At 43.6% G+C, this 21,718-nt stretch overlaps 1 protein-coding gene across 2 annotated transcripts in view; it reads right to left on the reverse strand.

The window, feature by feature from the left end:
- Positions 1–21,718, reverse strand: part of SEMA3A (semaphorin 3A) — a 190,362-nt gene that overhangs the window by 84,294 nt on the left and 84,350 nt on the right. For both annotated transcript variants that reach the window (XM_053387699.1, XM_053387697.1), the window contains exon 4: positions 16,241–16,360. In XM_053387699.1, coding sequence (XP_053243674.1) covers positions 16,241–16,360 — 120 coding nt within the window. The remainder of the gene's footprint in view (positions 1–16,240; positions 16,361–21,718) is intronic.

Below are 21,718 nucleotides of genomic sequence, written 5' to 3' on the forward strand. Positions count from 1 at the left end.
GTCATGTGGCCAGCATGACTAAGTCGCTTCTGGCGAACCAGAGCAGCACACGGAAATGCCGTTTACCTTCCCGCTGGAGCAGTACCTATTTATCTACTTGCACTTTGATGTGCTTTCAAACTGCTACCACCGACCTTCTGATCGGCAGGTCGTATGCTCTGTGGTTTAACCCACAGCGCTACCCATTTTAGAAAAAAGCTCTCTCTCTCTCTCTCTCTCTCTCTCTCTCTCTGCACACACACACACACACACACACACACACACACACGACCTGGCTGATGTGATTTATCCAGGCATAATTCACTGAGCCTCCACACTTGCATGTGGAACAAAATCAGAGTGGATGAAGTGACCAGCCATTCACAATAGGATCCAGTCTGTGATAGATTATCTCTATCCAGTCTAAAGGGTAATGGCGTGGATATTTTGTGATTTTTCCCTTCATAAGCTTGAAGACAGTACAACAACAAAAGATAATTAGTTCACACTTGTGGTGACCCAGGGACTAATCAGGTAAAGCTGGATGGATCTAGCATCTTAGGAAGCTTCCAAGTGCGGGGCTAATTTGTAAAAGGGTCCCTAGAGATATCACAAATGGGCCATTGGCAACAGCTTGTTTTAATTTATTGGGTTTTCCCAAGAAAGGTTATATCTGAATTATGTGGGATTGGGGGAGAAATATGGTCTGGTAGCTTGATGCAAACAGCACTGTGTGACAGGGAGGGACAGAGTCTTGCTGGAAAGGCTTAGGCAGCCTGATATGTCCTGCAAGCCACCTTGCAGAGAATGCCATACTGAAAATGTCTTTGTTTCATCTATATTATAAAAGCAACTAAAAGGCGTAAGTTCCAAACTGTTCCCTTTTACACGATCTTTATGGGCAATACTGCTTTTCCTAGCAATAAATTGTTTTCTACAGACCTGGTAGTTAATTCCATTACATAAACACACAGAAGGCGTGGCTGAAATAGTATTATTGAAAATAGGCCTCTAAGGTAACCGTTAAATAGCCAAGCAACCTTTAGCTTTTCTGTAATCAGATGTATCTGCAACATACATCATTACTGTGCACTTTACCCCCCAAAAGGAATGTTCACCACTGGGTGGAAGGTGTCTAATTCCTTTGAGTCCAGGGAGGTTCTCTTGGCTCAGCTGAGGAGCATTTATTGCTGGCATCTGGGGCAGGTGAGGAATGCACCCCTCAAAAAAACTGTGCCTGGGGCTATGCCCCCCAGCAGCCTCACCCATGCTACACCTCTACCTTGGCTTGTTCTTATCAGCTAAGAAGGGCAAGGGTTGAAAAGGCAAGTGGTAGACCAGGCCCTTTCAGGGCTATAGTAAAAGTTGAATTTGTCTATGGGGTGTGGCACTACAGTGGTACCTCGGGTTACATACGCTTCAGGTTTCAGACTCCGGTAACCCAGAAATATTACCTCGGGTTAAGAACTTTGCTTCAGGATAAGAACAGAAATTGTGCGGTCGTGGTGCAGCAGCAGCAGGAGGCCCCATTAGCTAAAGTGGTGCTTCAGGTTAAGAACAGTTTCAGGTTAAGAACAGACCTCCAGAACGAATTAAGTTCTTAACCCGAGGTACCACTGTACTTGAAACTGATCCAGCAGCATATGTGTTCTAACTGTCACATATATCTTTCCACAGTGATGTATCTGCCCACAGCCAAGCATCACCAGGGACCTGTCTCAAGAAGGGTTGCTGCTCTGTTTCTTCTGCGATGGTGACACACAAAGGATGTGCTGGACTGAAACACACTCGCTGTAAGTGGTCTTCATAGTCCACTTAGACTTGCAGTGGTGTTCAAAGTTTTTTCAAAGAGGGCCAGAATTGATGAAATGAAGGGCTGTGAGGGCCGACCAAAGTTGTTAACTTTTTTAGGATTGAAGTTGTTGAGCTTTTTTATGATTTTACCCCAAACCTGTTGAGCTTTTTTAGGGTTGAAGTAGTTGAGCTTTTTTGGGGGTTGAGTCTCTGGATTTCACCAAGGTGAACAAACTTTGGGGAAACCTCTATCTTTAAGCACATTACAGTCCCCATCGAAGAATTAAACAGACCTAAAGGAATTCCCAGCCAAGACCATGCCACTGAAAGAACCAGCAATTTTTATAGCCACCTGGCAATTATATTTTCAACGCTAAAATAGAACATGTCAGCCACAACCAAAATCCACTATTTCCTTCCACGACTAAATGTTTTTAAAAGTCTCTTTGACAAGATATTTGTGGGGAGTTATCAACAGAAAACAGGTGCTTCCTTTAGCAGCACAAATTACATTTGAAATGTGATTTTAAAAATATCAAGGTCAGTCAACCTGCCTTTGTGGCACGATCCTGGAAGTTATATAATGCAGCTTTGGTACAGATAGCCTCAGTTATGTACTTCATAACTTTCCAGAGCCACATTTCTCTCTCTTACTGCCCTAAATCAAAAATCACTTTATCCTATCTATCTCCAATTCATTTCCGCAATTAAACCTGCCCATGTACTGTATCGTTGTCTTTTCATTAAATGGGTTTTACCAGATGGTGGGGGGTGTTTGTTTTCTCTGCAGATCAAAGAGTTCAGTCAGGCTTCCCTGCAGTATCCCTAAGGTGTGTGAATGAAACTTTGCATATGTTGTACAAGAACTAGAGTGGGATGATGTTTTCAATTATTTTCCCTGCTCTGAAGCAACAGTGCTGAGTTTTTTTGGCTGCTAAAGGAAACTCATGGCCTGTCTACATGAGTGGGTAATATATTTATATTTATACAAAACCTACAATACATAGGGCTACCACCAAATTTGACCTAAAGGAAAAACCAAAGCAAATTTGCAAGGGATGGCGGAAGAAACTCATTCAGCCCGCTCTTCCCAGTGGACAAACAGAAGGCAGCTCTCAGTCAGATTACACATCCCAATGCAATTTTGGGGTGCAATAAATGTGCGTGTGTGTGCGCACGCGCACACACACACACATATGTATTTTAAGTAAAAGTACAAAATGTGTGTTTTATGGGTGAATTAATTGAGCGGTATTTTAAAAGTGCTTATTTTATATTAGAAATATGCATTTTATGTAAAATCTGTGTGCAAAATGTAGACAGTTTAGTTGTGGGCTGGTTGTGTGTTCTTTCAAAAATTCCACACAAAATGAGACGGAGCTGACTTAGGATTGAGTGCCACCGAGACTGAAATGGGCTGAAATTAGACAGCCTAATTCATCCCTAAGATATCTGGATTTCTCTAGAGGCAAAGAAAATTGAAACTTAAGCAACATTTCTCAGGAGCATTTTCTTTGCCCATGCAAATGTCAGATCATTCAGTATTGTGAAGCCTAGTCTGACTGGAAGCAGATCTCTGAAGTAACAACTTTCTCAGCCATCCTAACCAAGACTGCTGAACAGGATCTATGGGTCAGCAGGAATTAATGGAAACTGTGCAATTGCAAGACAAGCTCTGCAAGTTCAGACACATGTCCCATTTAGTTGACTATCCTGCTTCTCACCCTGGTCAAACAGATGCTTGTCAAGCCCCAAGTAGAACATTTATGTTCCCCGTCAACTGGCATTCAGATACTGCCTCTGATTCCAGTGTAGAATATCATCAAGGGGACTAGTAGTCATTGACTGGTAGCCGCTGATAGCTGTATCCTCCATGAATTTGTCTAGCCCCCTGTTAAAGCTGTCTAGCTTGGTGACCATCATCACATCTTGTGGAGACCTCTCACCATCATTTAACTATGTATTCTTATGCATCACACAGAAGCCATCACATCATGTCATGGAGTAACCCTGAAGATGCAGCATGAATATTCATTTTCTAGGAGTCAATAACTCTATATATATCCTAGCTGGCAGGATAAATAATTAACACCTAAATTGCGAATACTGAGAGTGTTTCCAACTCTAGTGAAAAGGATGATGAGAATCCAGACTACTAAATTCTACAGCAAAACGAATAAGCGACATCTCTGGTGTGAGGGAGAAATATTGAAGTATGAGGAGAGTGCTTCTTTCTCCTCTCTTGGTTACTATGGTGCATAAAAGAAATAAAGCAACTGGGAGGGAAATAATTGCACTTGCAAGGAGCAGCACTGTCTGGGCTGGGTGTGGAAGGGTTTCATAGAACAGCAAAGAGCAGTTATCTTCAGCACCAAGAGCTTCCACCATGAAACTCTTATTGTCTGCCATCTTTTACTCTGGGAGGGCAGTGAAGCAAGGACTCACACAACTATGGCATCATGTGTGGTCAAATGATAATAATAAAGTATCTAACCCACTGGGAGTGTGTGTCCCGACACATGAATTTGCTTTCATGGCAGTGCCTCCTCCTCCTCCCTTTTCCTCTTCATCAGCCTGGACAAAAGTTTTCCCACAGTTCTGGAGCTTGTTTCTTTGAACCTAATGAGTATGTTGACTGCCTTCGCTTTCTCATTCATGAAAGCCATTCAGCTGTGGCATCCTGTATACAACTTGTAGTTGCAATCAACAAGCATTTCTGAGCACTGCAGAGGTGCAGTGTAATATACATTAAGGAAACAATGGCAGCAGCCAATGAATTCTGGTGCAGAGACCCCATTCATTCAAAAGAAATGTTATCTTACTTGACACTCACTTTTTGTTCCCCTGCATTGTACTGAAAGGAGTGTCTATCTGATCTTGAGTGTCACTTTAGTCCTAAATGTGATTCTAGTGCATATTTTGCTTGTTCACATATTGTGTTTTGCAATCTTGAATAAATTTGTGTCTTATTTATTCATAGCTTGATTCCACCCACCACCAGCAGGAAACAAATCATGTCCTTGTTCCAGCACTAGGACCCAATTAACCACACACACTGTAGGAAAACAAGGTTATTGTTTGAGGAGGGGATAACCGGTCCATAAGTCCCCTGTATATGGGGCAACTTTGCCCAGTGGTGTGGTGGCTCAGAGAGCAGTGAGGAGGTGGGCTCTTGTCTTCCCACAGTGGTCTGGTTAGATCCTGTGGGGCTGGGATTGCCCTGTGGGATCTCACAAAAGGGAGGAGTGGGGAGGTCTTCTCTAAAAGGTCTTCTTGCTCACAGGAGTTTAGGGCTATGTTGGCCCTGCTGTTTTGGCCCAACTTGGTTGCTCACTCACACTGTGCTCTGTCCTTGTCTCCACTCCCTGCAAACTGTTTGTCTCCTTTTGACCTTCTGGGTGGCCTGCACAAGTGACATTCAAAGTGACTCCAGCCACCAGCACCAAACAACGGTGCTTCAGTTCCAGCAGCCTTGATCCTGCTACAGTCACATCCAGCCTTGGCAAAAGTGAAAACCAGTGAGCTCTGGTTGCCTATCATTGATGGTGCAGCAACTGTTCCAGCACAGACCATTAGTTTGTGGGTATCAACTGCAAACTCCCATGTTATTTTAGCCTTCCTAGATGCACATTGTTCTTGTCTCCATAAATACATTTCAAGTCATACTTCAGTCTCTGTCAAAATTCTGCCCATCGAGGGAAAACCATTTGGGTGGTTTTCACATTTTATTCTGCTTAATAAACTTTCACTTTCTAACCATAGCAACTGGGGTTTGGCATTTAAATGGACAGGCTCTGAATGTTGAGCTTTACTGTAATTGTGGGGGAGGGAGGGAATGAATAAATCTCAATTTGGAAGGTTAAACAGAAGCAACTGTAATGAATGGAGAGTGTTACAATAATTTTAAAAGGGAAACCTTTTCTGCTAGCTATAATTATGACTAGAGCTGTAAATATAATGTCATGAAGCTGCTTTTCCTTTGAAAGCTTCATCTCATCTTGGAACTGTTAAAATTACCTGTTTGCTGAAATGATTAGAGAGTGCCCCAATAAATGCCATGTACAAGTACCATAATGGAGAGAAAGCAGGTTAGCCTGCCCCTAAATGAACCTAGAGTAAAATTTAAACCATAATTTGAGCAAATACGCAAGCCAGAAGCTGGAGCCTTATCTATATTGGTGCACTCATACTGACGGCACTTTGCAGATTTACATCAGATGAGCACAATAGCTCTATAATCTACATTATCTGATAATGCATGAAACATGAATATGAGCTGATAACACTTCACTTGCTCTCCATTGTAGGACTGAAACCCTTTTGTGTGGATTCCAGGCTTCTGCCTTGCTCCATCACCACTGCAAACTATAAAAGAGTTCAAAAAAGCTCAGAGGAAGATGCCAATTTATCCTTTTTAGGGAAATGTATTCTGGCTTTCCTCTAATAGGAAAGCATTGGAAACACCTACTGCACAGTGCAAAACATGGCCAAATGTTGAGAACTGTACAATACATTTTGCACAAGGAAAACCAGAAAACCAAAGAGGTTACAGGTGGTAATATTACAAAACTTCAGAGGCAATAAATTTAGTTTTATTTTGTACATAAAACTTGAGCTTTTTTTTTCTTTAAAAAAAAATTGATCAGGGAAGAGACATTAGCTGCAACACAGCTGGAATCAAATGAAAGAAGCTTCAACAAATTGACTGGGCTACCACAGGTCAGTTGAAAGTGAGTAATGTTACTACAGCATTACATTTGAGAGTGATGTCAATGAAGCATTAACTTCACACCATCAGAGAATGTGGCAAAGAAGTCTTAAAAAGCCAGAAATTCATCAAGATTCTGGATAATGCTAAATTGTGTCCTCCCTAAAAGAGGGCAGTGTTGCGGTGAGGCCTGGAGACTGACCTCCTGCTTGTGGGTGGGTCTATTGGATTGCCACAACACCCGATTGGTAGGTCCCTCATTGCTGGGTTTAATCTGGCCAATGGGGTGCAGCCTAAATGGATCAAGGGACCTATATAAGCCCTTGCATGTGTCCCAGACTTCCTTTTTCAGCACGTGCATCTGAACACCCACCCGCCTCTCCCTAATTTTAGGACATTTTGTTCTTGACCTTGCTATGCCCTCGTGTGTCGTCTGTCGTTGGGACAGGGGCATGGCAGGAATTATCCCCACTTGGTTGATTGGCAGTTGCCATTTGGGTTTCGCCTGCTGTGTAGCAATTCGTCACAACTTGTAAGGTTGCAGATAGGCACTGGTTCAGGTGATAGGGATGGGAGAACGCTCTCACCATCCCTATGTGAAGGGTATTCCGTTAAAGGAAGCCAGGGACTCGGTTTGGTCAACCCCCGAGAGGGGCTTGTGCCCGTGCCTGAGGCCAGGGGAGCATCTGGAGAGTGAACATAGTCTGTTCCCAGCTTTTTGGCTACCCAGGTGTTCACCCTTGGCTGACCTATGATAGAGCTCTGGGTCAGCGCTACCTTCATGGGTACAGGGAGCTAGTCAAACCAGAGCTTTTGCAACCACTCACTTTTCTGTAATCAATAAAGTTATGGCCTTAATTCTGCCAAAAACCAAAACTAAAATTTGAGTCAAATGTGAATTTATTTAGGAGGGAGGTCTCTGGGTCTGAACACGCAAATTCCAAACCAACAACATTTTCTTCTGCGATGGAGTGTTTCCCTCCTGAAACCTGTTGATCCCCAGTGGGTGTCTTACTTGGATTAAGGAGGTATACTGAGTTTTAGGGCATGTTTCACCAGACACAGCACAATACAGCTAGGAGCATGCTCAGAACGCATAAAGGCATTCAAGCAAGTGCATGGGCCAGTGGCTGTCCCAGCACTACAGCAGCTCTGATGCCCACACCACGCTGGCTCATACTCCCAGCCTGTGTTACGAACAACCAGCAGACAGGCACAAATCTGCATGGGATGGAAGAACCAGGCAGAGGCGTCCCAGGGGGGCATCACCCGTGGCAAGCATCCCAGGGCGGCGGCACAGTGATGTCACCCCCCTCCCTCAGGTATGACACCCGAGGCGGACCACATCTACTGCACCCGCCTTCCTCAGCCAGTGGAACCAGAGCATGGGAAGTGCAGGGGAGAGAATATAATAATAATAATTTATTATTTATACCCCGCCCATCTGGCTGGGTTTCCCCAGCCTCTCTGGGCGGTTTCCAACAAGAGATTAAAAATACATTGAAACATCAGTCATGGCTGCCTTCAGATGTCTTCTAAACATCAGATAGTTGTTTATTTCTTTAACATCTGGTGGAAGGGCATTCCACAGGGTTGGCGCCACTAATGAGAAGGCCCTCTGCCTAGTTCCCTGTAACTTCACTTCTCACAGTGAGGGAACCGCCAGAAGGGATACAGTCAAACCTCTTCTTACATCCGTCTCCACTTGTGTCCATTTTGCCCAATGTCCGCAGCAAACCCGGAAGTAACCGGCAGGTTTGCTGCCATTCGTACCATGCGCATGTGCAGCGATTGCCGTATGCACATGCGCAGAAGCGGGCAATCTCTGCCTGCACCTGCACACAATGGCGCCTCTCCCAGCGACCCATTTCAACCTCCGGACGGACCTCTGAAACTGATTATGGTCGCAAGTAGAGGTTCCACTGTAATCTGTTCCACACACACATGATTTTATGAAAGCTTTTTCACAATACAGTAAGATAAACGAAACTAATCTAAATAAAAACAGAGAAAGAAAAGGCAGAGTCCTGGTAGCTCTAGCCTGGGAGCTTTCCTTTCTTCTCTCCGTCTCCCACCCTGGGAGATCTTTTCTTCCCTGACTGTCACTCAGGCTCCTTCCATCAACCATTACCACCTTCAGGTGTCTGTGTGTAACCCTTGGACCCAATAATGGCCCAGAGCAGAGGACACCAAAGAGAAGAAGAAAGAAAGAGGTGAAAGAAAAGAAGATACACAATCTGTTCCCTGGAAAAAACCTGAAGCACAAAAGGTCCATCCTCTTCCTCTGTCTTGCTGCACCACCTGCAGACTGATGCAGCAGAAGGGCTCACTCAGGGCCTCTCTCGGGGAAATGTACCAGGTTTGGGACCGCCCATGCTAACCCCATTGGGGAGCCTTATGGCAAACAGGAATAGAGCTTGCTGACCAGCAGAGACCCCACCTAAGCCTAACCTTCTGCAGCAGTGCTAGGGTGGGCATGGGGTTAGGATTGCAGACGAAGCCATATTGCATAGAAGCAACATCTTCCTTTGTTGCAGCTGCTTCTTTTTTACTTTCTAAGTTCATTCATTAATACATTCTTGGTGATTTCAAGATCTGGAACACCTAAGCTATCTCAGCATTCCTTAGGCAATCTATACTTCTGAATGGACATGTTAGGAGCTATAGCATTTCAAAGTAGCATTTCAAAGCTGATGAGTGGCATGGGGTTCATTTAATGACACATTCGATGTTGTTAGGCAACTGGTGCTTTCATAGTTTCATTGCTAGACGCAGTACCAGCCAGGAGAGTAGCAGCTGGCCACCAAACACACACATTCAGCTATGTTTATTAATGCCACTAGACAAAACTGATGTCGGCCAAAGCTGCAGAGGCCTCTATTATGATGCTTTGTGAGCTCCCATATTCATATTTATGCTCTCATGATTTCCTACAACTAGGCATGGGAGAGGAATCTGGTTTAAATGGGTTTATCCATGGGTTTGGGCAGTTCTGACTCAACCCTGATTTACTTGCATTGCTAGGTGCATTCACAATCAGGGGAGATTGTGAATTGTCGGTCTTTAATTTGAATTGTTGATTTTTTTAAAAAAGCCTGAACAATAATAATATTCAACTTATACAAGAAAAGGAACATATATGTGGCATTATATTTCTGCAGCTTAATGATGTAACTATGTTAATGTACAGTGGATGCTCGGGTTGCGAACGTGATCCATGCGGGATGCACGTTCGCAACCTGCAGCGGCGCATCTGCACATGCACGGTTCATGATTTGGCGCTTCTGCACATGTGTTGCGTAACCCGTTCCTGTGCTTCTGGGTTTCGGCGGTCCGTAACCCGAAAAAACGCAACCTGAAGCATCTGTAACCCGAGGTATGACTGTACATGTCTTTTTATACAGCCATATGCATGGTTGGATGTGCCTGTGTGCTTGTTACTTTGGGAAACCTGGAGGGTATAGACATACTTGCGTCACCAAAAGAATTAACTGTCAAAAAAATTACAAATCATTCACCCATGGCAGCTTTTTGACCAAATGAAAGGTTTTCAAGTACTTACGCTTTCTGTCAACAGCACTGGCATGAGTGAGGGATTACAAGGCGAAGTATAATCCAAATAAGACAGAAGTACTGTGGATCTGGAATTCGGCTAATGTGAATGGAGGCTGACCTCTTACTTTGGTTGGGACCATACTCCCCTTAAAGGACCATGGGGTCTGGGAATGTTCCCGGACTCACAGCTGACTACGGAGTTGACTACAGAGTGAAGTCCATGTTAGGAGGGCTTTTTAGAGGCTTAGGCTTCTTCAGCAGCTACGGACCTACCTAACCTTAGCTGACAAAGCCACAGGGCCAAGTGCCTTGGTTGCATTCAGGTAGGGGTGCCATCTAAGGGGGTATGGGGAACCAGGAGGCCAAGAGCACCCCAAAAAAAATTTCAAGGAGGGGGCTGCTGCTTTTGAGGACTGCTCTGAAACAGAACAAGGCAGCAGGAATGCTTGTGGGAATGAGACTATATCCCAACTGTTCTGTGTCAGCCAGATTGGCCACCTGTTCATTTGTTGATCAAGGAACTGATTGGGCTTTTAAAGACCTAAATCAGGCATAGGCAAACTCTGGCCCTCCAGATGTTTGGGACTACAATTCCCACCAGCCCTAGCTAACAGGACCAGTGGTCAGGGATGATGGGAAGTGTAGTCCCAAACATCTGGAGGGCCGGAGTTTGCCTAGGCTTGCCCTAAATGGCTTGGGGCTAAGTTATTCAAAACATTGCCTACACCTGAATGAGTTTACCTGGGCACTGAGAGCAACCACAGACACCCTGCTTTCTGGTGTACCAGTGACAGCGGCTAGCCCAATGGGGACCAGGGACAAGGGTCTTTTGGAATTTTCTCACTGGGTAATAGATATGCTCTCATTACTGCTGGATTTAAAACAAAAAGAGTTCTGAAATCATTTTTGTTCCAGTCTATATTTGGTTGAATTGCGCTGTACTTGAGAAAACCAAATTAGCTGCTGGTGGCTTTTAATCTATGTTTAAATGTCAAAATTGTGATTATTGTATTCTTACGTGTCTTAGAGCCTTGTAAACTGCCTTGCAGGGACAGGACACTTTGATAGTTGGGTGAACACTCTTTCAAATAAACAAACAAATACAGTGCTAGAAGGGGAAGAAATGGAGGCAGTGAGAGATTTTACTTTCTTGGGCTCCATGATCACTGCAGATGGTGACAGCAGTCACGAAATTAAAAGACGCCTGCTCCTTGGGAGAAAGGCGATGGCAAACCTAGACAGGATCATTAAAAGCAGAGACATCACCTTACCAACAAAGGTCCGTGTAGTTAAAGCCATGGTTTTCCCAGTAGTGATGTATGGAAGTGAGAGCTGGACCATAAAGAAGGCTGATCGCCGAAGAATTGATGCTTTTGAATTATGGTGCTGGAGGAGACTCCTGAGAGTCCCATGGACTGCAAGAATATCAAACGTATCCGTTCTTAAGGAAATCAGCCCTGAGTGCTCACTGGAAGGACAGATCCTGAAGCTGAGGCTCCAATACTTTGGCCACCTCATGAGAAGAGAAGACTCCCTGGAAAAGCCCCTGATGTTGGGAAAGATGGAGGGCACAAGGAGAAGGGGGCGACAGAGGACGAGATGGTTGGACAGTGTTCTCGAAGCTAGAAACATGAGTCTGACCAAACTGCGGGAGGCAGTGGAAGACAGGAGTGCCTGGCGTGCTCTGGTCCATGGGGTCACGAAGAGTCGAACACGACTAAACGACTAAACAGCAACAAAGCCCCAGTGCGGTCAGTGTGGCACAGCCCCAGGTAAATGAGCATGTGATTGTTGCAACCTTAATCTAAAATCAAGTGATTAAACACAACAGCTGTGGAAAGAAGGAACCCTTCCAACCAAAACAGCCCTAATCGCTCTTGCCACACATAATGTACAGAAAGGAGAGAGTTGGAGAGAGTATGGATAATGATATATAGTTCCATTTGACAGTATGTGCCTGGTGGAAAAAATTATGCTAGCTTCTCTTCTCTAATCTCTCTTTCCATAAATTGTTGATCAAGTGCCTATGTGTGTGTGTGTGGGGGGGGTGATCTTGCATGCTTATAAAACTGTAAAAGTAAATGATCTCATACTTGCCATCTATCTGCAGACAGTCTTCTTGGCAGATACCCAATAATTGACTGACATGCATCTTACGGTACTAAGCTAATTAATACGTCTACCAATTCCCAAATGGGACTCAGGGGTAAAAAATCTGTTTAATGGAGTAAGCAGTGATTGTGTGTGTTTGTGTGTGTGGTCCAGAGACAACTGATAATTGACAAAAATACATGTTGAAATAAATCTCTCAAGAGCATAACAAGAACCTGCTCTATAAAACTGTATGCCTGGAAGTAAGAACATTTAAAAATTAATAGATGTTTTAATATGGAAGGGGGGAGATATTCATATTCCTTAAATCATCGCTGGAGGAATATGTTAATTTTTTCTACAAGATGGAAATCTGATTTTTAAAAACGATTAAGTGTAGCATCATTCACTTGAATAATGATGTCTTTATTTTTTGTAGCAATCTGCAGACTTGAATGTCAAATTCATGAGGTGGTCTCTGAGTAAATGCATTTTTTTCTCAGGGGGGAAAAAACATAGGCAAATCTGTTTTATGGATTTGAAATGTCCTTGGAAGCATAACTGGACAAGTTACTTCACGAACAAAAGTAAAACATCTTTTTATATCGAACATTTGTTAGTATAATACAATCACACTGTATATTAGAAAAACCTCAAAGAGAAAATCAAGTGATGGGAGAAACTCCAACTATTCCTGAGCATGTGAAAGTTTAAATCCACAAATAAGTAAAGGTAACCATGCAGACCCATAAGGAAAATTTTTAAATAACCCAACCCTTTAGGGGAACGCCTTTTACAAGACCTATTATGTTCCGAGTGACCTAATAAATATATTCCCTTAATATAGATTGTGGAATTTTAATGCTGCTGTTGTTTTAACAGAATGTGATTGGATCAGATTGGATCAGTCACGTAAAACCGAGAGAGCTGAGCATCTAGTCTTCCACCTATGAGCTGGTGTTGTGCATCCATGGGGTAGGGAACATTGAAACAAATACCGTATTTTTCGCTCTATGAGACGCACCAGACCACAAGACGCACCGCACCTAGTTTTTGGAGGAGGAAAACAAGAAAAAAAATATTCTGAATCTCAGAAGCCAGAACAGCAAGAGGGATCGCTGTGCAGTGAAAGCAGCAATCCCTCTTGCTGTTCTGGCTTCTAGGATAGCTGCGCAGCCTGCATTCGCTCCATAAGACGCACACACATTTCCCCTTACTTTTTATGAGGGGAAAAGTGAGTCTTATAGAGCAAAAAATACGGTATGTGGGTCTCCTGTCTCCCCCAAGCAGGGGCAACCAGTCCTTACTGACAGGAGCACTCAGTTATTATTATTTATTGAAGATCAATGCCACCCTTCATCTGAGAATCACAGGGTGGTTCACAATATAAAAACACAAAAATGCACAGGAACAAGCAAAAATAATACCCACCCACCCCTCCCAGTGTAAAAGGCCATGGGTTGTTTAATCAGACAAAGGCCTGGGAGAAGATGAATGTTTTCACCTAGCACCAAAGGCGTCAGGTGAGCCTCCCTGGGGAGGGCATCCCCCAAATGGGAAGCCACTCATGTTTCCACCCTCCAGACCTCATGTGGAAGAGGTGCACAAAGAAGCGCTTCAGCTGATGGTCGCAGGGTCAGGTCGCTTCATATCAGGAAAGGTGGTCCTTGAGATATTGAAGTCCTGAGCCATTTAATGCTTTGTAGGTCAAAACCTACGGGACGCGGGTGGCGCTGTGGGTTAAACCACAGAGCCTAGGACTTGCCAATCAGAAGGTCGGTGGTCCGAATCCCCACGACGGGGTGAGTTCCCGTTGCTCGGTCCCTGCTCCTGCCAACCTAGCAGTTCGAAAGCATGTCAAAGGGCAAGTAGATAAATAGGTACCGCTCCGGCAGGAAGGTAAACGGTGTTTCTGTGTGCTGCTCTGGTTTGCCAGAAGCGGCTTAGTCATGCTGGCCACATGACCCGGAAGCTGTCTGCGGACAAACGCTGGCTCCCTCGGCCTATAGAGCGAGATGAGCGCACCACCCCAGAGTCGGTCACGACTGGGCCTAATGGTCAGGGGTCCCTTTACCTTTATCTTTAGGTCAAAACCAGCACTTTGAATTGCACCAGGAAATTATTTGGCAGCCAGTGCAGTCAGGCCAGGACTGGCACCATATGCTTGAACCGTTGCACATGGGATTCTGTTTTAGAGATCATTTGCCAATTACCTGGAAGTACTGTACGGAATGGGACTTACTCCCGAGTAGACACGTGTATTATTGTACTACCGGTGCATTTTTTAAATTAACTGCTGCCCTGCTTGCAAATTCTTCTTGTTTCATTGCTGGGACTTGTGTTGTATTTTAAATCCCTTGTGATCCTTCTTGATGCTGAAGGGTACAATATCAATGATACCATCAAATAAGATGGAAAGACTTTAGCTGAGTGAAGAGTCAAGGCTAGTCAGCTTCCTCTGTTTCTAATACATACATAGTTTTAGGATGCCGAAGACGCCCAGCATCTGTGCCTATCAGTCTAGCTGAATGGGGTTGCTCAGCTTCACCCCAGGTAGGTCTGTAGGTCATCAAAACAGCTTTTCCTGTTTTGGGATGTGGCCCTTATTTTCAAGGGCTTCTTTTAATACAGAACATCCTGTCCCCTCCCTCCCTGGGCAAATTCAGGAAGCTATAGGTCCCTGCTTTCCACAGAACATATGCAACTAGATTTATTCAAAAGCCTGCTTACTCAGCTGAAAAGGCTCCCAGAGTGGATCAAAACAAAAACAAGGCAGTTCTCTGGACATAACATAAAAGGGAAAAGGGATGGGATAGTAGAGGAGAAAAAGAAGAAACAGGCACCAATTCTTATAGTTAGTTTCCTTTTAATGACTAGCTGAGAACCTGATGGAATGGCTACTGCTAAATGCTTAAAAAGAGCATGAAACCAGCTGATCTCTTAGCAGAGTCAGTGCTTCCTTTCTCTTCCTCTGCAGCTTCATGGAAAAACTGTGGGTAGTCCCTGACAGTTGATGAAGGGCCAAAGACTGCCGGTGTCTCAGTAAAGCCCATGCCATAGTCCGGCTTTCCTTCTGTTGGTCAGTCTAGACAACTATGGTCTAACAGCAGCTCACTGAGCCTTGCTATCTGAGTTCTGGAGGCTGCAGAAACTGAATCTGGGACCTTTTTCAGCACAACATGTGCAGCTACACCATAACTGCAAAGTGGGGTGGGTTTTTTTAATTCAAAAATGCAAGTGTAGCGTAATGGTTAGACTAGGACCTGGGAGACCATGGAGCTCATTGGTTGTCCTTGGACCTTGGTGGTTCTGGGGAATACTTGAAGAGGGGGCAGAACCATGGATGCCCCCTTGAGCTCCTTGGATAAAAGTTGGGCTAGAAATGCAATAAATGTCACAAATAAATAAATAATCGTAAGCTAACAAGCAAGCCTTTGGTTTCCATTGGCCTCCTTAATTGGTTATCTTCACTACTGGGGAGCTACACATACACACAAACACATCCCATAATCTGTGCTTGGTAGGTTTGGGCTGCAACTGACACCGAGGACAGCAGAGAAAGAAGTGGCACAATCTGCCCAATACTCTCCTGCGGGAAACCCAGTGAAATCTGTGGGAATTGTGCAAGAGCGCTGCTCTCATGCCTGAAAGTTACAGGGTTGGGTGTGTGCACTTAGAACTGAGCAAATGAAACAAGCCAGGCCTCATTTGACTCGACAAAAACCATCTCCAGATAAATATGAAAACTGGGAAATGCACGTATGTGGCATGCTCTGTACACTCCAGATGGGGAGAAAAGAGCCGTGGTGTCAAACTCCACAGACTGGGAGGCGGCTCTTAAGGGGAAAACTGGCACCAGAACAAAGGTGCTGATAATAGGACATGCTTAGATAGCTACCTATCAGTCATGAGCAGAAACGGAAACGTGAGCAGCTGGCCTTGGAAACCACAGAGGCTATGCTAAATGTATTTAATCATGAAGAAAGTCAGAAAATGGACTGAAATAAAAAGCTTCACTGCCATCCACAGACCCATCAGTATTCCTTTGGAAGACATCAAACTCATGACTGATTCAATGAAAATTTAAGTTGGTGCATTTAGATGCAGACTTACCTCAGGATGACCTCCAACTTCAATGTATGTGCACACAGGATGGAAAGCCCCAGTTCCACAGACATACAAATGAGTTTGGTTGTAAGCCTTAAGCACCTTGACGAAGTTAGCACATTCTTTCTACAAAGGGCAAAAAAGGAGCATAAAGTAAGTCAGCATAAATACTGAATCCTCTCTTTGTCACAGGCATGCTACATAACAACTTCTGCAGCTACTCGCTGTTGCTTTCTCATTTTAAACCTTCCAAGGCTCAATGTGGCTTTCCAAATAAACATAAATAATAATAATACACAGTCTGAAACAACAGCTTCACAAGCAGTGGCAAGAAAGGCTACAGTGGCTATGCAGAAGCCATAGGCCTTTCAGAATAGGTGAGCTTCACATCCTTGCCAAAAGGCCATGTGAGCAGAACATCTTCCAACCTCAAGGAGGTGCAGAGCAATTGCAGTATAAAGTCTCTGCTGCTCAGGTGATGTGTCCTTCATGCCGAATGTGGACAGCAGCTGGGCTCAAGTGTGCTTTGAAGAAGCAAAAAGTGACATAAAATGATGGCTAGTTCGGGATATGAGGAAAACAAACTACTGCCCACATTGCTGTAAGTTTAAAACAATTTCATAATGGAACCAGCGAGGGTTGGGAAAGGAGGTGAAGTCTCTCCTCAAAAGACCTCCTGGCTCCATCTCCTCCTGGCACTTCTTGTACATCTGTGGAAACTAATTGCCAGTTTGGAAGCCAACCCCCTGCCCCCCAGGCAACCGTCTCCTGAATTTCCTTCAGTTTCCCTCATCTGCAACATCTCAGCATTTGATGAGAATTTGGGAAGGCTGTCAAGCACAGTGAATCTGTCAGGGCAGGTGAGATGGAGCCTGGCAGGGGGGCTTCAGGCTATTTCACAAGCAAGCTATAAACAACCCTATCCAAATGAAATAATAATGCTCCCCTTTGAAGTACGCTGGTCCTAAGATAAGAAGCGAAAGCATTCATATTGTTTTTCAGATTTTCTTCTGAAAAATAAAATAAACGTTGTGATGACATATCGGGATGAAAAGATTGTTCCCTACTTTGAGCAGTAGATAGGAGTTCTTCAGGGGTTTTGCCCATTTTTGTTATCTAAGATCTTTTGAACTGGATATAATGTTAGGATCTTCCACACGCAAAATATGGACTCAGCCACCAAATATGGCCTTTTGAAAAAGTCACAAAGTAAGAAGCTGGTCTGTGCTTATTGCTAGACTGCCTTTAGAATTCTTAGATACCGATTTGCAGACCAGTTGCATTTCCAAAGCTACAATGAAGTCAAGGAGACTACAAGCAGTGTTAAGCGGTATGTGAATTGCCCCCTTAGGCTAAATTCTTCCATCAATTACTTCGGATTTACACAGTGCTGCTCTATTAATGTTAACAGAGTTTGTCCAAATTAATGCTAATATAACTGACAGCAAAATATGTATCCCAACCTCTCTTTTTAATTTGCCTCTCATCTACAACGCATCGTATTTTTAACGATGGATTATAGAAATAAAAGAGCTAATGAAACACTAGGAGGGGCTACTAAGAGCAATAAACCTTCAACTATAAAATAAATTTATTTACCATTGAAAGTTTCCATTCCAGTTGCAATGGCTAAAATAGCTTTCCTGTGTTTTACAGCTGTTTTAAAAGAGCCTTTAAGCTCCATTACAGCCGTATACAGCCACAGCAGATTAGTTTCCTTTATATATTTTATGCAACTGAAAAAAAGGGAGTGAAAGAGGATATTAAACCACAAAAACGACATAAAATTGATGGCAAAGATTTCATCTCCACTGAGGGAAAGAGTTCAAAGTGAAGTTTTCCCCCACTTTCTGTTTGATTCAACAAAACATACTGGGTGATATTCATTGTTAGTCGGACTCCTAGTAGTAGGTCTGCTTATTTCAATGGGACTCACTCCCAGGTAAATTGCATTAGGGTGGCCACCTAATTCTCATTCTTTGCTTTACTGGGCCTGTCAGGTCCTATGAATTATTACTTTGATGTCAGTTTGTTGAATGGAGTTTTTTTCCCTATAAAATACACACACGAGCTCAACCTTAGTCATGATGAACATTGGCTGCATTGTGTCCATTGCTGACATTCTCATAGGCTGGGATCAGACTATAGTTTCACTCATTTTGTCCCTGCACGTGGGGGAGACCAATATCACCACATGCAACCCACCATGTTTCTTCTGATCTGCTTCTGGCACGCCATTTGTCTGTGCATGAGTGTAAGTTGTTCATATCCCAACTATAGTGGTACCTTGGGTTAGGAACTTAATTCATTCTGGATGTCTGTTCTTAACCTGAAGCTGTTCTTAACCTGAAGCACCACTTTAGGTAATGGGGCCTCCCGCTGCTGCTGTGCTGCCACCGCCGCGCGATTTCTGTTCTCATCCTGAAGCAAAGTTCTTAACCCGAGGTACTATTTCTGGATTAGCGGAGTCTGTAACCTGAAGCGTCTGTAACCTGGGGTACCACTGTATCTTATCCGAAACAAGCTATCTGTCTTCCCAGTTCCCAGCCACATGAACCTATCTACAACACCACCATCACAAAGGTTTAATTGTGGTTTTTTGGTCCTCATCTAGCCTGTCACCATCTCCAGACATCAGTTGAGTACATCTATACCCCACCTTGGTTCAGACAGAATGGAAAGAAAAAGCTGTGTCTGCTGTAGTCGAAACAAAATGAAAAAAATTCCTTCCAGTAGCAGCTTAGAGATCAGCTAAGTTTGTTATTGGTATGAGCTTTCATGTGCTTGCACACTTCTTCAGATACCCAGTGTCCCAGTGTCACTCCAGTGTCACTCCAGCTGGACACCATGGTTAATGAATTGAAACCCACCAAAATATCAAGAGGAAATTAACACAGTAGTATTCCCCATGTCTCTCACCTGCATAGGAGAGACTCAAAGGGCTTACATATTAAAATATGCATTTAATCATTTCCCAGAGAAGCAATCATTTTAGTCTATAGCAGCAAAGACTCTGAAGCGACTTGAGGACCTTCACGATGAATTGTAGCATAAAGTTCTCTGCACTAGGGCCTACTTCAACCATTGTATAATCCTCTAATCTACAGTCCACAAAATCTTATGACACAATAAAACAATTTATTGTTAAGATGCGATAAAATTGTTTGTTGTCTCAGACTAGAACGACACCCGGACTTGACCTTCTGTTCCAATTTGAAAGTCACCATTTGAGAGAGAGGACCATGATGTCGGTTGTAGAAGATGCTCTACCTACCGCAACCCACCCCCTTTCTTTCTCTCTACGGGACAAGTTCTAACATTGGTTGCCACCCAAACAGCCATACTCCATTGGAAACAGGAAACGCCAATAAAAACTGTATTGGGCCCCATAGATGCAGGCTGTCATAAAGCCTAATTAAATTTGCATTTGTGAAAAGATTGCCAAATGGTATAGAAAAGCCTCCCTGTGGGCTTTGTTATGACATAGCCAAGACTGAAATACTCTGCCAATTTTATTAGGGCTCTCCCCTTCACTCCACAGAGCGATGGTATGATGGTATTCAGACATGTCTTAGCTGTGAAACTTGGCAAACAGTGTTATTCTGGAAACGGGTGACAAAGTATGCCGACTTCAATGCAAAGCAGTTCCTCCCGCTATTCTGGCTCTGAGCCTAGAATGACTTAGCCGTCTTCAAAATGGGCTTGTCCAACTTGGCAGCAGCTCACTGTTGCTGCCTTACCCTCCAGCCGACAGGATATTTGTTCTTTAATGGGAGAGCCAATGCTAACAATACGGAGTAGTTAAAGCTTGTGTGATCTTGGTGTAAGATGCTGGCAAATACAGCAAAGGCTTTGTGCCTGTGTGCGTGTGCGTGTGTGCGCGCACACACATACACACACAAGCGCTCTCTCTTTCTCTCTCTAAATATAACAGATGGGAAAATAAGGAAGCACATCATTTTGAAGTGCATGAACGCTTATTCCTGATCTACACAAATCCCTCAACAAACGAGAGCACTGTTCCTAGGCTATGCCACTTCAAATTGCAAGTGGAAATCACATGATTAAATGCAACCCCCCCCCATATAAAATGATCTCTGAAATAGAAAAAGATATATGTCTGGGAGAAGAGTTCTAACCTAGCCTTTATATTATATAATCATTTTTATATAGTATAGTATAATAATATAATATAATATAATATAATATAATATAATATAATATAATATAATATAATAGTAATAATATAATATAATATAATATAATATAATATAATATAATATAATTAATATAATGTTGGGACGCGGGTGGCGCTGTGGGTAAAAGCCTCAGTGCCTAGGACTTGCCGATCGAAAGGTCGGCGGTTCGAATCCCCGCGGCGGGGTGCGCTCCCGTTGCTCGGTCCCAGCGCCTGCCAACCTAGCAGTTCGAAAGCAGCCCCGGGTGCAAGTAGATAAATAGGGACCGCTTACCAGCGGGAAGGTAAACGGCGTTCCGTGTGCTGCGCTGGCTCGCCAGATGCAGCTTGTCACGCTGGCCACATGACCTGGAAGTGTCTCCGGACAGCACTGGCCCCCGGCCTCTTAAGTGAGATGGGCGCACAACCCTAGAGTCGGACACAACTGGCCCGTATGGGCAGGGGTACCTTTACCTTTACCTTTAATATAATATAATATAATATATTTGGACATGTAATGATCTTTTGTCTAGCTACAATTGGGAGGTTGCTTGTCAATGGAAATATAGTGTACTGCACGTCTGTAGTGCTTTCCTTGAACACTCTGCATGCATTGTCTCATTTGCTATTATTTTTATAGATCTGGAGATGAATCTTTGTGTGTCATGAAGCATGGGTTTGATCCAGCCAAAGTTAAGGACTTTTAGTTCCATTACTTTCAGTGGGCGAGACCTAAGCAGGGATCACATCACACCCTTTCTACAGAAGGTGAAAAAGGGCTGACAGTGGCTTGTCAAAAGTCCCCAGGAGGAGTGAGAATCTGAATGCCATTATCCCATGTCAAATCAAAGTTATTCATCCAAAGGGCGTCATTTGCTCTATTAGGAAGAGTGTGAAAGGGTGTTGACTGCAGTTCAAGTGGAGATTGTTTTTATCATATATCTCCCATCCTATTATTATTATTATTATTATTATTATTATTATTATTATTAACAACAGTACATTTACTTTGTGCTTCTTTTGGCCATGATCCACACACACAGAGATGCTTCGGAAGTGTCCAGCATTTGCCCTGCTGCTTTCATCGCCCATCCACCCAGGTCCCAATACGTTTAAGACATGTGAGGAGCTTGTAGAATGAAGATGTTAGATAAAAAATATCCATTGACATTAGACAGATTTCTCATGACAACAGGGTTCCCATTATGACACCATTTGAGAATCAGTAATGTCCAATGTTAACATGAGTCTCTTCTGGCTTCATCAGGCCATCCTTCCGCACTCTTATTCTGTCAATTTCTTAGTTT

Source organism: Podarcis raffonei, chromosome 5, assembly GCF_027172205.1.
Source record: "Podarcis raffonei isolate rPodRaf1 chromosome 5, rPodRaf1.pri, whole genome shotgun sequence".
Classification (NCBI taxonomy): Eukaryota; Metazoa; Chordata; class Lepidosauria; order Squamata; family Lacertidae; genus Podarcis; species Podarcis raffonei.